This window comes from Podarcis melisellensis (genome assembly GCF_964234715.1).
Source record: "Podarcis melisellensis genome assembly, chromosome: 14".
Taxonomy (NCBI): Eukaryota; Metazoa; Chordata; class Lepidosauria; order Squamata; family Lacertidae; genus Podarcis; species Podarcis melisellensis.
In genome coordinates this window covers 17159837-17176378 of record NC_138546.1, presented here as the reverse complement: position 1 = coordinate 17176378, position 16542 = coordinate 17159837, and the positions used below count along the sequence as shown (strand labels likewise).

The 16542-nt window shown below is 44.1% G+C and overlaps 1 protein-coding gene across 3 annotated transcripts; it reads right to left on the bottom strand.

Moving 5' to 3' along the window:
- Positions 1-783: 783 nt before the first annotated feature.
- On the bottom strand, positions 784-15101 carry VRK3 (VRK serine/threonine kinase 3). 3 transcript variants are annotated; one of them, XM_081887845.1, is made up of 14 exons: positions 14828-15101; positions 13158-13285; positions 11224-11370; positions 10758-10904; positions 10015-10067; positions 8951-9017; positions 7820-7904; positions 7155-7257; positions 5516-5608; positions 4900-5032; positions 3319-3439; positions 2425-2483; positions 1720-1868; positions 784-1263 (listed from the first exon to the last, which is right to left on the bottom strand). In XM_081887845.1, exons 1-13 carry the CDS (start codon positions 14929-14931, stop codon positions 1720-1722), a joined length of 1389 nt encoding a protein of 462 aa, XP_081743971.1. In that variant the 5' UTR covers positions 14932-15101; the 3' UTR covers positions 784-1263. The 3 variants fall into 3 exon arrangements, with proteins under 3 accessions (XP_081743971.1, XP_081743973.1, XP_081743972.1); XM_081887847.1 differs by having other exon boundaries at positions 14982-15095; XM_081887846.1 differs by lacking the exon at positions 14828-15101 and adding an exon at positions 14356-14435.
- Between the last annotated feature and the right edge of the window lie 1441 nt (positions 15102-16542).

Genomic DNA, 16542 nt, shown 5'->3' with positions numbered 1-16542 from the left:
TCTGTGTGACAAAAGAAGAAAAGGCACACTAGCCTGGGAACTTCCTCTCTGCCCAGAACATTGGAGGCTATACACCACACCCCCTCAACAGTATTTATAGGAACTCAAACACTGAGATCCTGCTCTGTTCCAGTAACAAGAAGCCGAAAGCACCAGCCTGAAGATGACGAGTGAGACCTCGTCGAAACGTCGCCTAGACACCCCAACTTTTACACGGGAAGACACCCGAGGACACCAAAACCTGCATATATATATACACACACACACACACACACACACACACACACACACACACGTGGTTTTGCTGTTTTTAACAAATAAATAAAAAGTTGACAGGCGATCAAGTGTGCCATTTTAAATTAAACAATAAAAAGTCAGAAAGCTGGCCTGGTGCGTGAGTGGGAAGGCAAGACTGATAGCTGAAGCATCATTCAGCTGGCTAGTGGTATGTCTGTTATGTAAATTGTGAATCCAGGCCTACGTATTGAGCTAAAAACCTGCTGTGCCTGCTCTTCAAATATTACGCTGTTTCTGCACACCAGAGAGGGAGGGAAAGGCTGCTTCTGTTCTAGGAAGCAGAACACAGGGCCATTAAAAAGTCCCTTACATAATTTCACTGAACACCCTCTCTCCTTGTGAATCAAAGCAGGGAAATGTGTGAACAGTAAAGAAATATGATGCCAGCTCCTGAATATTTCCTGCAGAAGAACCCAATGTCGTGTGTCTTTGTTGCAATGAGCAAAACCACAAAATACCGCCCATGAGCTCACCCAAGATAGCTGATTACAAGATCAACAGAATATATATCTTTATTTAATATTCTTATTAGACTTTACAATACCTTCTACCTGATAAAAGGTCTCCAAGGCAGATTAGAATAAAATTAAATTAAAACACAATTAAGACAATGAATGTAAGATTGTAGTTTTCCCTCCTTTCAAAACAAAACCAAAGCAGCCATCACTATTTACAAGGTAAAACACATGAAAAACAAATTGGGGGATTACTGTTTTAAAATACTGCTCAAGCAGTTGTCTATAAAATAGGGATATGGGATTTACGGTAACCAGAATTCAGTGCTGTGCAGCAGGATAGGTTTGATTCTATATAAGGTCACAACAAGGTCCTAACAAACAGCTGCAAGAAATTCCACTTCCCTCCACTTTCCCTTTGTGAAAAAATAAGGGAAATTGTGCTCCCAGCCGTTCCAGGATATTCCAGTGGGGTTGACTCTCTCTACCATCTTCTCTCTGTTTCCCAGATCTGCAAAGCACAATAGGACTTGTTACTCTTGCTACGCTGCAATTTGTTACTTCAATGTTTACCTCCTATGTTACTGGAAGCCTAAATAAAGCCTAAATACAAGCTACCAGATGACAAAGGTTTGTATCTGTTATCAGATACAGTCATCCAGAGTACAACCTTTGCCTAAAGCCAGCTCACAACTTAGCACAACAACAAAGAAATTTGCTACAGAGTATTAAGATAGCACAGACTCTATAGCTACTTCAATGGAAAAGTGATCTGTGGACATTGGTAGGGAAAATATAACAATCGATATATTAACTTGCAGATCTAAAATCTTTGTAGAACACCCAGACCACAAAACAAGGTGTTTGTACCCAACACACAGGTTTGCCGCTGCCATGTCTGGTTGCGACCTGTGTTTTCTCAGAGAGGTGAAAGCTGAAGAGAATGCAACCAGTATTAGCACATTACCTAGGGTACCACCTTGAGATCCACTGAGTCATAGGCAGATGTTCTCATCAGCTCAAGAGGCCTCCTCAGAACAGTGCGTAGCTCTTCATAGTCTGGCTTTTCTTCATATTTCAGGGACATCACTTGCAGCAGGTAGCTCTTCAGGGCTTCTAGAAAAGGTCAACATGGTTGTCAAATGAGACTAGCCGGCTCCTACAAAGCAGTCATTCCAGTATTCCCACATGTTGTTGACCCAGATGGCATCTGAAAATGTGGCTGACTTGGCTCGGCGGTGGACTCAATACCCTTCATGGAGACCACATTGCAACCATAGTGTGTTCATGTTCAGGGTTGCTATCAGACCAAGCCAGTTAAAACTTCTAAACTGGTCTCACTCAAGTCATTACCCCCTGTACAGGGAAGCTTTCATCTCACAGGAAAAGCAACTGCTGGACTGTCTCAGTAAGAGCTTTGAGAGGCTGTCTATGTGCTTTGTGTGAGGAGACAAAAAAAGGCACACACTAGAACAAGTCATATTTAGGACAGCTTTGATGGCTAAGGAGAATTAAGAGAAAATGAAAGTGAATATGGGGACCTGTTTACCAAAATCATAACAAGTAAATTATAATGAAAATAATAATAATAAAAGGAAGAAAATGAGACATCACAACATACACCACATGGTATCCCTAAAAGAAAGCTGGGGTGCAAATGTGAAGCTCGTACCTGGATTTGATTTCCAGTCAAAGGAGAGACTTGGAGACTTGATAACATCTGCTTTGTACCTACAACAGAAAAATTGGTGAGCCCCTCAAAGAAGAGGTAGAGAAAAATAAGGCTGAGTTGATAATTTTAAAAAGACACCCTTATTCTCTCCTACTCAAAATGCCCCAAATACAGATGCACAAGCTAGGGCCCATCTTGTAGGTTGGGTAAATGTGATATTTGTCCCACACTGTGCACTGCAAGTGACACAATAGTTGTCAAGCAGTTAGTTACCAGACTCTGCTGCTGCCTTCAACCACGGGTGTCAGCCAATCTAGAAAACAATGAAGCTTGATGGCAGTTTCAAGGAACAATATGTGTTCTCTAACTACTGTATTTACTCGAATGTCATGCACATTTTCTTTGGCCTAATTACGTTGCGGAAATTAGGGTGTGCATTAGATTTGATGGCACATTTACATTCGCCAGCGAATACTTTTTTGGTTTCAAGGTTTTGAAAACTGAGGTGCGCATTAGATCTGATGGCGCATTAGATTAGCATAAATATGGTACTTTGGGATTGTGAAGGAGGGAGAGTATAAGACCAGCAAGGAGGCAGAGCCAAGCACCAGTATACCAAGTGAGGGAACTCACAACGGCTAGTCTTGATGACTGTTGCAACTGACCAAGGGAAACCTATACTCATACTAGTTTGAAAGCCCTAGCACAAGGAATGGGGAATCTATAGCCTTCCAGATGCTGCCGGGAGCCCAGCCAGCATGGCTAGCAATCAGGAGGGATGGCAGTTGTATCTAGCAGCTTTCAGCTATCTACTACAAGTTTTCTTTTTCACATAACAAGGACAGAGAGGTGGTCATGATGAAACCCGGGACATCTCCCATGCATAGCGCACACCTTTCCTTCTTCTGCATGACCACACAGGGACAGTCAAGGTCCTCAGACCAGGGAAGACATCTGCACAGCCACTTCACTAGACAGTAACCCAGAGACTCAAGATCACTACGGCGAGATGGAGCTAACAGGATAGAAAAAGAAAGCATATCCAAGTATGGAACATCAATAGCACAGTACAGAAATTGGGGTACAGCTTTATAATCACAGTGGCTCACATGGACCACAGTCACGTCTTGGGTAAATCACTGCCTTATCATGTGCTTCAATTTTCCACTATTTATTTCAGGGTTTTACTTGCCTTAAGGTCTCCAGGCAATTAATAAAATCTTACAACACCTCCAAAAGACAGGCTGTAACTAAGATGATCTCTCTGCATCTCCTTTGCTCTGTGAAAAATACCAATCAAGCAACTGAATGACGACATTTATTTGCATATTACCTAAATATAGAATCCTTTTTGCAATAGGAAGTAGGAAAATCACACCCACACCAAAGCACATTTAAAGCACATTTCTTCCCCAAAATGATCACAGGAACTGTAGTTTCTTAAGGGTGTTGGGAATTGTAGCTCTGCGAGGGATAAACTACTATTCCCAGGATTATGCGGAGGAAGCTATGTGCTTTAAATATGGTTTAATGTATGGTGTGGATGTGACTGAAGTGCATGAAAAGTCAAAGTTTTAAAAATACATGAGCTGCCTCTTGCTGTTAGAACATAAAGCCAACTTCAACATTTCCTTTTTCCTCATGCACAAAAAACAAAATAGCCTCAAAAATTAAATATGCTAGCCTGCAACCCAGCCAACTAGAATTAGTCCTTAGTGATTAATCACTGAGAGCATGTAGACATGGGGAAAAGTAAGATCTTGACTGCCAAGAGCAGCCTTTCCCAATATGTTGCCTTCCAAATACTTCTGTGCTACAACTTGCACAATTCCTGACCATGAGCCAATCTGGTTGGGGCTAAAGGGAAGTGAAGTCCAAAACATCTGGAGGGTACCAGGCTGGGGAAGGTTGGCCTAGAAGAAGCACAAAAGCATAGAGATACAGTGACCTCTTCAAGTGCACAACAAGTTAATGCCACTTTTGGATTGTTGCTGTGCAGTTAAAGCTTATTTGGAGGCCGTGTGTAACAACCCCCTCCCCCACAAAAAAACCCTGGGCATTTTGTGATAAGGAAAGTGACATGAAAATGCACTGGAAAGTGTGGAATAACGCTTGATGCAACATTGTCTAAACTTCCCACAAACAAATCAGAATGAAAGTTCAATAAAAAGCCAGTGTTGCTGAACCCTCTCCATAAGCAAAGTGTAAATGAAGCAAGATGAGTGCTCAATAAACAGGTCACCTCAAAGCTTTTTAAGAAGAGGAGAAGCTGGAAGCCAGGCAAACCAGAAAGCCTTATTCCACAGGCATAAGGAAGCACTTCTTTTGTGCAAGGGACCAACAAGTTAGTCAGAGAAGGGCCAGCTCTTGGAGAAGTATGATCAAGGGCACAGGAGAAAAGACCACAGACTGAATCAAAACAATGGCTTACACTGCCCACCCAGTCTGTTTCTACAGTGCAACATTATCACCCACCAGCTCCTTTGTGGCTATCAATGCTGATGAACTCTATGGTGCCCTCGTGGGGTGTCCTGCTGCCTTCGCATTCAGGTACATGCTTGCCCCCAGGGCTGTACCGGAAAGCAAAGCAGTAATCTGCCAGGGTGATCTGGGGGAAGAAGAGGAGGAGGAGAGAGTGACCCAACAGCAAAAAGACAAAGATCTACCAGCCTGGCCTTGCAAAGCACCCCTTAGTATCTGCTACTCAGCAACATTTGCAATAGCCTTCTGCCCTTAATCAACAGCCAGGAAGGCACCAAGGTCAGAATGAATGGAGACAGAAGGTGCAGTCATAAGAATCACTGCACCCTAATAATCACTGCTCCTTCCATGCTATGCAGTAAGAACGTAAAAGGAAAGTACATGCTTCTCTCACACAACCTAGAATGAGCAATAGTCTAGGGTTTGCAGGCAAGATGAGAGGAAAAGGAAGGAACTTTTTGGACTGGCTATTCTTAGCAGGAGGGATGGAAGAGAGTTTCTTATGTCTATACTTGGGGAGCTCTGTAGAACAAAAATTATGTTCTCCTATCCTACAGAAACACCCTTCAGCAAGGACACATTCCTTGTCTGTCCCTGCTCCATTCCTTACCGCAGCAAGGTCAGCTGGATTCACATATATGTGCTGAGCATTGATGTCCCCATGGGTATACTCATTCTCATGGAGGAACTCCAGAACATCCACCTAAAGACAAAATTGAAGGCAGAGGAAAAATGACACCCTTGGAATGCCTGCATTTCTCAGACTTACTCCTAACCAGAGTATTTTCTGCTGGTGATGGCACATGGATGTTTGACATATAGCCTCTGGAAAAGCACAGCCGAAACATTCACATAGCTTAAGCCAGTGTTTCCCAAACTCACTTCTCCAATTGTTTTTGGACTACAGCTCCCATCATCCCTAGCTGGCAAGACCAGTGGTCAGGCATGATGGGAACCGTAGTCCGAAAACAGCTGGAGACCCAAGTTTGGTAAACGCTGGCTTAAGCCACTCTATGTCTGTTCATAGAGGACTGTACTCCTAAAATCCATAGGCACAGAGCTGATCAGGCCACATAGTGTGAAGTGCAGCTCTGTAAGGATTGGATATAATTACCCAAACCCTACTGTGCAAACAACCTGGGAAAGATCCTGCACAGCACTGCACTCTAGTCATGCTAATTTGCAGTTCTGAGGACCAAGCTTAAATGTGACAACACAGCCACATGCAACATTAAACTCACAGAGGCTTCTCCCCTGCAAAGCACCTTCAGGAAGGGATTCATTTCGATTAGTGTTTGCCAGATTTAACATTCTGCCTGGCAGAGTCACTGTATCTTCTGGTTCCTTCTCTCCACAACTACAGATGGCAGCTACTCTCACAGAGCAGCAGCCTTTGCTTCATAGGGTCTGCTACCTCCCATCTTGTTTGACCTAGGAGTCAAGCTCCTGAAGTAGGCCCTTGGCTTCAAAGCCCTCCTTCTCTGAAGAGAAGGGAGAAACATTTGAGAATAACCCGAATCTTTGAAGGAGGAGCATGGTGTTGGCTATGCAGTCCAAAGCTCAACCCTGCCCAGGTACAGATGGGAGAGGAGCAAAGCAGAAAAAAGGGGCTTGTGGGTAGTGAATGAGCAGGCAGAACTGGAAAATGGGTGGGGACTCTCTCTCCATTCTGCTGCTGGGTGCGTGGCAGGGAGGAGGAGATAACTGAGGCGAATATTAATGGTTCCATCTACCGGACCAAGAGGGAGAAGTAAAACCTTCCTCCTCTAAAGTAGAAGGGTGGGCTGTTGTGCAAGATTCTTTTCCTGTCATCCAATTGTTTGCAGCTCCCCTCATCAGTTTCCAGAACTCTTCTCATCTTGGAAACACTGGCTTAGAACTCTGCAGGGCACTTGGTAGGGAAGAAGTATGAGGTAAATGAATTGGGTGGGAAAGGCTTAAGCATCATCTGCTGTGCCACTTCTGATGCAAATCTCATCCTTGCAAGGCCACTTTGCAAGAATGGGGGAGGGGGGCAACTGTCAGATTTAAATACAGCAGCACTGTATTATTTCTACTTAAAAGCATAGCTTTGATCAAGGATGCAAGGAATGAAACTACTCTCCAGGTTATTCTTGTTGAAGCATGGCAATCACCCATAATTCCCTGGGCCCAAAGCTGGCCTGCATTGGCAAAAAAAGCCTTCGTTTTACAAAGAGACTTTTTGAGAAGATTCCTTTTCATCCATTCTCCTTTTGGGCGTTTCATACCAGTCTGACTGCAAGCTGCAAGGCTGCTTTCTCCGTCATCTTGTTTGCACAGTCATCCAGGATGGACTGAAGGGAGCGGCCCAGATAAGAGAAGACCAGGAACCTGCCAGTCAAAAGAGACAACACCGCAGCATGTGAACTGTGCTATTTGTTAGAGGTTTGCATCCACTATTGTCAGACCTCTAGTACCCACCCCTCCATCTGTATATAAACTAACTCCTCTTCAGATCTGTGGACAACAAGAACTACCAGTAATCAGGATCTGTAATGGGAGAAATTCAATTTCTTTCAGCTCACCTTACTGCAGCACTATGACCATGACCACACTCCCTAAGCTAGCATATTCAAAATGCAATACTACCAGAGATCTTAAGCAGAAGAATTCAAAGCAGGAGGTAGACTGACAAAGAAAGTAAAAGGCACATAAAAGAGGCTCCGGAAGTAAAATCATAAAATCAATGTCTAATTTGCTCTTCTGGGAAAATAGAATAGCAATTGAATAAAGAAAACGGGTTCAGCACCAGAACAAAAGTGAGCCAAAGGGATTGTGAGAAAACAGCAACATTGATGGTGAAAGTAAGATGAGATAGCATAGCACAGAGGAAGGATTTGGGCAGTAGAGGGAAGGATGGCTCACAGGAGTTCCCATGTCAAAGCTTCCTAACCTGTAGTTACTATTGTGGAGGCCAAAACCAACGCAATTAGGGATCCCCAACAGTGGTACTGAATGCTGTTTCTTCCACTTCTCCACTACAAAGAGAGACAGAGAGAACATTGGTCTTACTTCTGTTAAGTGATTTCCTTGTCCATGTTGCCTCCTTCCACTCACTCCAGAGGTCAGGACTATGTTAATCAGGATTGTGTTATGCACAGTGTGGAAGAGAGCGCCACTCCCCATTTCAAGACAAAGCTAGTTCCAGTGCTATTTTTCTAGAAAAAGAGGCAGAACTCACCATGAACACCTCCCTTGTTCTCTCATAATGGCATCAGCCCTCCCCTGAGAGGTGCAGGAACTGAGTTTCAGAAAATTCAGACTGAAAAAAAGCCCTGACTAGTTTCTAGAATCAGCCTACTAAGGCTTAATAATAGCAGAGGGAGAACAAGAGAGAAAGACAGTAACAGGAAGATTAAGGGATTTCTGTAATAAAACATCACACGTCTTTTTTGGGGGGAGGGGGTTCATCTCCATCCATCAGGACCACCACTCCTAATACTAGGGCTGATTACAAGCTGTCCTACCACCTCTTCATCTAGCCAGAGCTCCATGGGTCCTCCTCAAAAGCCTTGGGAAAAGGCATCACTTCTTCACAAGGCTTACATAAAGGCAAAACAGAGACATAGTCAAATTTGACTGGACTTAACCGTCCAGGGGTCCTTTACCTTTACTTTTTATAAAAACAACAACAGACAGACTCCAAGAACTCACTGGTGAACCCTGTGTCCCTCTCCTGAGACACAGTCTCCATCTACACTATAAGTTTAAAGTAATACCGGTGTCATGCCACTTTAAACTGTCATGGCTTCCACCAAAGTTTGTTAAGGGTGCTGAGAACTGTTAGGAGGCCCCTTTTCCTTTCACAGAGCTGCAATTCCCAGCTCCCTGGGGAGAAGGATTGGCTGTAAAACCACTCTGGGAATTGTAGCTTTGTGAGGGGAATAGGGGTCTCCTAATAACTTTCAGCAACCTTAAAAAAAAACTACAGTTCTCCAGACTCTTTGTGGAAAGCCATGACTACTTAAAGTGGTACTATACTGCTTTAAACATATAGTCACTATAATGACTCATCAATTCCTACCTGTGGCTTTCTTAGCAGCTCGCTGCATGAAGTTCTGTTCATTGAAGAGCCGTCCATCTTTGCAATCCTGAGAAGGGAGAGAAACTGGCACCGATATTCTTTTTATTGCCTCACTGCGCCTCCCCACCCTGCACTTTAATTACCATGTTAAAGCGATCCTCTTTACATAGCTTCTCTAACACTCAATAGACTTCACAAAGGCAAGTAAATAATTCCATTTCCACTTTACAAATGGGAGAAATCAGAGAGGAGCAGATGTAGTAAGTCAGACCAGAATACCACCAGGAATGTCATCCCAATGAACCACAGTGCAGTTATTATAATACAACCCACATGTGACAAGCATTAGGAATAGAATTTGGGTTGTATTCAATGCTAGTCCTACTGAGAGTAGACACACTGAAATCTATAGACATAGCCCATCAATTTCATTGATCCACTCAGAGGAGAACTTGGATACAACCCTGTGTGTTTTTCTTCTGTGTATGAGTGGTGATTTGCTTATTTTTTAAATAAAGTTGTCAATCCTTATAGATAGGGAAATATAAAAATGTTAAGGCTCTGATGGTCACAGAATGAAGCTACTATGCCTTACACACAGCTCCTACCACTTCAACCATCGGGAGATAGCCAATGTTAGCAAAACTCAGAGAAGACACATTGAAACCAATCTACTCATTAGTTTCAATGGCTCTAGTTTGAGCATGACCAATGTTGGGCATCACCTAGCACCCAGTATCCTACTTCTATTGCCATTCTAGGCTTAGCAGCCTCTCTCTGTACCTTGCCTTTTACTAGTCCTGTTCTTGAGAAAAGACTGTGAACTCTTCTTGTAAAGCACAAGAGCGTCTGGGTGCTCTGACCTGCTTCCTCTATGCATAATTTCATACTTCAAGTCCTTCTTTGGGTCACTGATTATTGGAACTATTTGGAAGAGACAAGCTCCAAGTCCTCCTGCTGTGTTTGCCTTGTTGTACCTTTGACCTACATCTTGCCAAGCTCAGACCCCAGTTCCAGCACATAGAACGATCTAGGATACACCTAACACAGAGAGCTGAACTCACAAGTTTGAGGGAGTATTTCAGCTGGGAACGGCAAGCTTCAGACGCACACATTGCTGTGAAAGGATGGAATAAATTAAGGTTAATAGGTAACCCAGGAGATCTGCACCTACTATATGAAGACTAGCAGCTTAACTTTATTTCACTCTTGTTATATGGATACAGTACCACCTTGGAAACAATAGGTATCAGAACACTTAAATATGCTGAGCAAGGAGCAGATCTGGACAGCAAAGCCAACACTGCACCCTTTGGACACAACCTTTGTATGACCACTGCAACCACAGCAAAGGATTCTAGGAAATGGTTAGCACAGATCAGAGATAGCAGTGTCAGCAGCTCAGCATACATACAGCATTTGGCGGGGCGGGGGGGAACGACACACAACTTGTTGAGCTACGTTGACAGTTAAGACAATGAATGACAGATTATGAAGATATGGTTATGACAGACTTACAGTTTTAGAAACCAGGAAAAGACCATTAAATAAACTGGGATATAGATTTTATTTGCTGAAAACTTAGAACTAGGCAGTTTTAGTCAGTGTTTTATTTTTGCTGTTTTTCTGCCACTCATTTTTTTTTGTTCCTGCTGCCAGTTGATTTGATTTGATTTATCTATAGGAGCACATATAGCCCTTAAAAAAAACAAAAACCTTAAGGGCAGATTTTCCTTAATAAAGTGGGACACAGAAGAGGTGGTTGCATTCTCTCCAGAATCTAATACCATGCAAGCACATATTGTACCTTCATACATCAGTCCATAGTCACCCTCGCCCAGAAGTTTCCCAAGCTTCCATTGCTTGTTGTTCAGGTCTGTTAGGATCTCACCCTCTGGGAGAGGTCTCACGGTGGCACTCCTGTCCTTCCTGGGAGATCGGTAGCTGGGCTTTGCTTTACAAGAGAGACACAAGTATTTCTTACTTAGATTTGTAGCCGACTGTGCTAGGAATTCAGAGTGGGGACTCACTCTGCCCCCAATATTGCTCCCTTTGCCCTCAGTATTGGGATGTGTAAACTAGGAAAACTAGTTTTGGGGGGCAAATTTCATGAAAATAGTTGGCATTGCAATGGGTTTTAAATAAGAAAATACAGAAAGTGAAGCACAATAGGAGTTTGTGCAAAAATTCAAAGCCAGCCAGCCAGCCAGGCAACCACCCACCCGCCTGGAATCATCACCAAATACAACCATATGCAGAGCTAAAATTCTCACCTTTTGCCTTTGGTGATTTAGTAGGTGATACAGAAGGTGACCAGCTCCATTTAACTGCAGAAGAAGCGTTTCCTTTGTCTGGCAATATTTCTGCCTTTTTCTTTGCAGGAGACCTCGGCAGCTGATCTTGGTCTTCCTGGCTTAGCCCTGATAAAAGGTAGCACTGTCAGAACAACAAAGGTGTTTACAGGCAGGCCAACTGCCTTTACTCATAGATCTGCACTGGTTGCTTATTTGTTACCTGGCCAAATTCAAGGTGTTGCTATTCCTTGCTTCAATCTGCAGAACTGGTACTGTCTGGTTCAATGTTTTTATATTGCTGTAAACAGCTGTGATATATTTTTATGATACAGTGGTATATAAATAAAAAATTCCTTCCAGTAGCACCTTAGAGACCAACTAAGTTAGTTATCGGTATGAGCTTTTGTGTGCATGCACACTTCTTCAGATATGAAAGCCCATACCAGTAACTAACTTAGTTGGTCTCTAAGGTGCTACTGGAAGGAATTTTTTTATTTTGTTTCGACTATGGCAGCCCAACCTACCTGTAACTGGTATATAAATATTTTTTTATAAATAAATAGATTTTATAAATACTGTTACAGGTACCAAATAATACCCGTTCCACACTTGTATGAAATTGGAACTCCCTGTCTATTGACATCAGACAGGCACCCGGTCTAGGGATACCATATTTTGAAGAGCAAATTAAAGGACACATCTGCCGACGTCTGCTTTTGACTATTGATTGCTGTGATGACTCTCACAGGCAGGTATAGCTGCCTGCGGGGGGGGGGGGTGCTCCAGCGACGGTAGCCTCCCAACCCCCCGGTGAGTGGCATTTGCACCCGCCCAGCAGGCGGCGCTCACATTTTTTCCAATTAAGTGGTATAGAAATTTGGCTAAATATCTTTTTACAATATTTGGGCAATATGGCATACCCACAGATATACTGCCCTGCTGCTGCTATAGTAAACCAGCTGGTCTCCTGTCACCCCATGGCGGCAGCCTGTGGGAACTGTGGGATGGCTTGGCAGCAGCAACAACCAAATCTTTAGGTCACAAACCCACACTCGCTGACCCCATCATCTTAGTTACACTGCCTCCACTTCTGATGTGTATAATTATGGACGCAAGTTCAAACACACAGATTGGAGCTCCCCCTGGCATTGTTGCTGAGTTACCACACAGGAGACAAACTACCTGCTTGAGAAAGGGGCATGGGTGGCAGGGCAGGGAAGGCAGTCTGGCAGTGGTACTGAGCAAAGATCTGCTTAGCGCTGCGATGACTGGCCCAGCTGCCCTTAAATAAGCAAAATCTGAAAGGTGAGGGAAGGCTCCAAAAGCTGGTGCTGGGCCCTGTTTACCATTCCTGTCTACGATCCCTGAATGGTTCCGGCTCTTAACCTTCATCTCTCCAAAGCAAACAAGGACCCATGTTCATTACTGGGTGACAAAATGTCATGCTTATAACTACCGCATTTTTCGCTCTATAACACGCACCCGACTATAACACGCAAGTAGTTTTTAGAGGAGGAAAATCCGTAGGCATGCCACCCATAGGCATTCCCTCCATAACACGCACCGACATTTCCCCTTACTTTCTAGGAGGAAAAAAGTGAGTGTTATGGTGCAAAAAATACGGTAACTTCCCTGCAACTATTTCCACTTGACAGCTGTTGGGTGAGGGGGTGGATTGGCAGACAGTGAATTCCTAACAAAATCAGGCATAATACAGAGATCAGTATCTTAGATTTAAACATCACTCACTATATGGGTTTACATCTCCTTTTTGTGCCATTCTCCCTGGCTAATAAATGTACTTCATGTTAAATAGGAACAATAAGTTAGGAGGTCTAGCTGCAAAGGACTTTCAGCTGGGTCATCAGATAGGTCATGTTTGTCAGCTGCCACATTTGACTAAACATTCCTACCTTTCATTGAAGAAGCTGGAGTGATCTGCATGGCCTCTTCTTCTGCAGGAAGTCTGGCCCCGCAGGAGGCACAAAAGTTAAAGGATGCCTCAACCCTCTGTCCACACTGCGGGCAAAAATTGACCATTCTAGAAAAACAGTGGGAGAGGGAAGAGGGGAGTGGGTGAACATAAATAGCTGCACGCCTCAAAATTGGAAAGTAATATTCATAATTTGGATTTGGTTGTTGCATCAGTGAATATTTTGATAGGGCTCAATTTACCTACTATCTAAAACTCCAAAGGCAATTTATAAGAGCAAGTGATTAATCTTCGTGTGGTAAAAAGGAGTGGGGAAAGCAGCAGCTAACAAAATAGGGGGGATGCTTTGGGGGTGGGTGTGTGTGTGTGAGAGAGAGAGAGAGAGAGAGACCAGGTAGAAACACATGCATACCTTAAGTACCTTATGGGAAAAATGGGAAAGACAAGCAATTAATAAAATAACCCAATGCCCCTAAAACTTATTTAATATTCCATCTTAGTTCACATAGTTCACCTACTCCTCATTTAATCCCTGCAACAATCCTGTAAGGCAGGTTAGGTTGAGTGAGTGCCCCAAGATCAACCAGGGAGCTTTATGGCTGAGAGGGGATTTGACCCATGCCCTAGTCTTGACACTCTAACCTTTACACCACACTTGCTCTTTAAAAACTTTTAAGGGGGTTGGGGAAGCACTAAGACAAACAGTCCATGTTTTTGGAAGCTGTTTTTAATACATTCTCTCTCTCTCTCTCTCTCTCTCTCTCTCTCTCGTGAGCCATTTTATTTTATTTTAATTGCGAGGCAGGGTAAAGGCAGTACTGTGCGCCAAAACACATTTCACTAAGGTTCCAGTTTTGGTTTCAAAACACCCATTTTAAAGGGGCAACAAAGTGTGCTTTTAAAAAAAGAAAAGAAACAAGAGTAACCTGGCTTACCTTCTTTTTTTAAAAAGAAACACAGCAAATAAATCTTACACGTTAAGAAACGTTATGAGGTGGCCACCCTCGCCTTCGGATCCAAGTGACCCTCTTTCCTGAAGTCACTTCCCCTCCCTTGTCAGGAAGGCGGCCCTGTTTAGGGAAATTTTTTATTCGGTTGGAAGCCGCCCAGAGTGGCTGGGGTAACCCAGCCAGATGGGCGGGGTATAAATAATAATTATTATAATTATTATAACTCACAATCTTCCTCGCTGGGAGGCATTTTGAGCCACCACGAATTCTGCGAGAGAGCGCTCCTCTTCTATTTATTTGTTTCAAATTTATTTATTTGTTTCTATTTATTTTATTTGCCCCCTGCAGATCCACACCACACACGATCAAAGGCACATCCCATCGGGCATCTAAAGCTCATGGTTCCCCCCCGCGCCCCAAACGTCGCTTGGTTTAAGGGTGCTGGGAACTGTAACTCTGCTGGGTTGGGTGAAACTACAACTCCCATGATTCTTTGTGGAAGCAATATATATGACATATGGATGTTATAGAAAACATCGCTGTCTTGTTCTGGAAGGACGTTGCTACTACCGGGCTTTCCCGGCTGCAAGAAACTAACGCGGCGCCTCTCCCGCCGCATAAACAGCTTCACGCGGCGGCGGCCATGCTGGGCCACACGGAGCTTCTTCGGCTCCCCGCGACTGCTCGCCTTCGTACCCACCCAGCGCCGGCCTTCGCCCGCTTGTAGGCTGGAGCAACAGCGGCAAAGGAGGCGTCTCCCTCTTCGGCCTCCGGCCTCTTGCGTCCTTTGCCAAACCTGTTCATGTCGCTTGCAGTGGGACTCCGGTCTGCCTGGGAAGAAGGAAGCCCGTTACCTCGTCCTGCCCGGCCCGCCGACCTCACGGAAGCGCCCCCCGCGAGTCTTTCTCCTGGCAGGCCGCCTCCAGCGACGTCCTCAGGCGGCTCAGCTCCCCAGCCCACAGGGACCGCTTGCAGAACCTGCCCGGCCGGTTCATACCTGTGGCGCTTAATCCGCCTTTGTTCATATTCATCAAACGCCACCAATCTTTCACGCGTGTTTTACTCTGTGGGGGCACCAGGAAAATAAAGCAAAATCTGGGGCTTGCTGTATTTCTAGGTGGGCAAGACATATGCTAAGATATCCGAAAGGAAAAGTGCATGTTGATAACAGGAGTCCTGCAAAAAAAGCGTGGGGCGGGGGGGAGACACCATAGTCTTACCCCATTTATTTATGGCACAACACCCATAGTCTTACCCCATTTATTCTTTTATATGGGGGTCTTACTCCAAGGTAAGCACATATGGGATCGCAGCCTTCTGCCCTTTAAAACTAGCCGGAGGATTGTACGCAGAGAGGAATCCCAATTTGGAGATGTTTTGCACTGAGGACCCTGTTAGGGATATTGTTTGAAGCGGCAGGGTTTTATCCTCTTGAAGAGAAAAACTTTAAAATTGTTAGTTGGCATCCATCCATCTCAGGAGACGATGGAAGAGAGTGCCTTGGGGAGTCAAGCTGCTGGAGAGTTAAAGCGCCTGCTGTGGCTGTAGAGACAGATACAGGTGAGGCATGTTTTATTGCAGATGATGATGGCATCCAGTTTGCTGCTATAGGTGCGCCATGGCATTTCTTCCCTGTGCGCTCCTCAGTGGTCATTCCTCTGGTCACTGCTGTGGATACACATCAATAACTACCAGCACAAGTTTACTAGGAGGGAATGAAGTATCCTCAAGGGTAGACAAGGATTCTTCAACAAAATGGCAATTCTTTATACAGACACTGCCCACAACTGTAGCACCACACAACATTCTGGAGGCATAACAACAGCTGCTTGGCATTGCTGGAATACTTTTTTTTTTAAAGTACAGTAGCTTTTCCTGCAGTTGCTGGGACCTGCAAAAATGACTGAGAAAGGATGCTGCCAGCAGGCATCCATTTTTTTAAAGAGCTGTCCGTCATGAGGTCTTATCTGCATCTCTCCAGCCCCCACTGTTTTGCAAGTTGGTCTTTCCAATACGGTACTTATGTTATACACAAATGCTTACTAAATAAATCCCAGACCAGAATGGTCTGGTTACTAAACCTAAAATACTTCCTTTCCTAAAAAAAATCAAAATGGATTCCAAGGTTTTTTTTTAAAGCTAATAAAAACAATGTACAACTGCAATACATGAGCAGGAAGATTTTTGGCTGCTATCCCAGAGTAACATTGGTACCAGTTGCCTCAAAAAGGGGTTGCACAGCTGAAAAAGCTAGAAACATGAAGCTGCCTTATAGTCAGACCATTTCTCCAACTTGCTCAGTATGGTATTGTCTATACTTGCTGGCAGTAGCTTCAAGAGTTTTAAATCCAAGTCGTACCTGGAGATGCCAGGAAATGAAACTGGGACCTTTTTTCTGCATGCAAAATAAGCTCT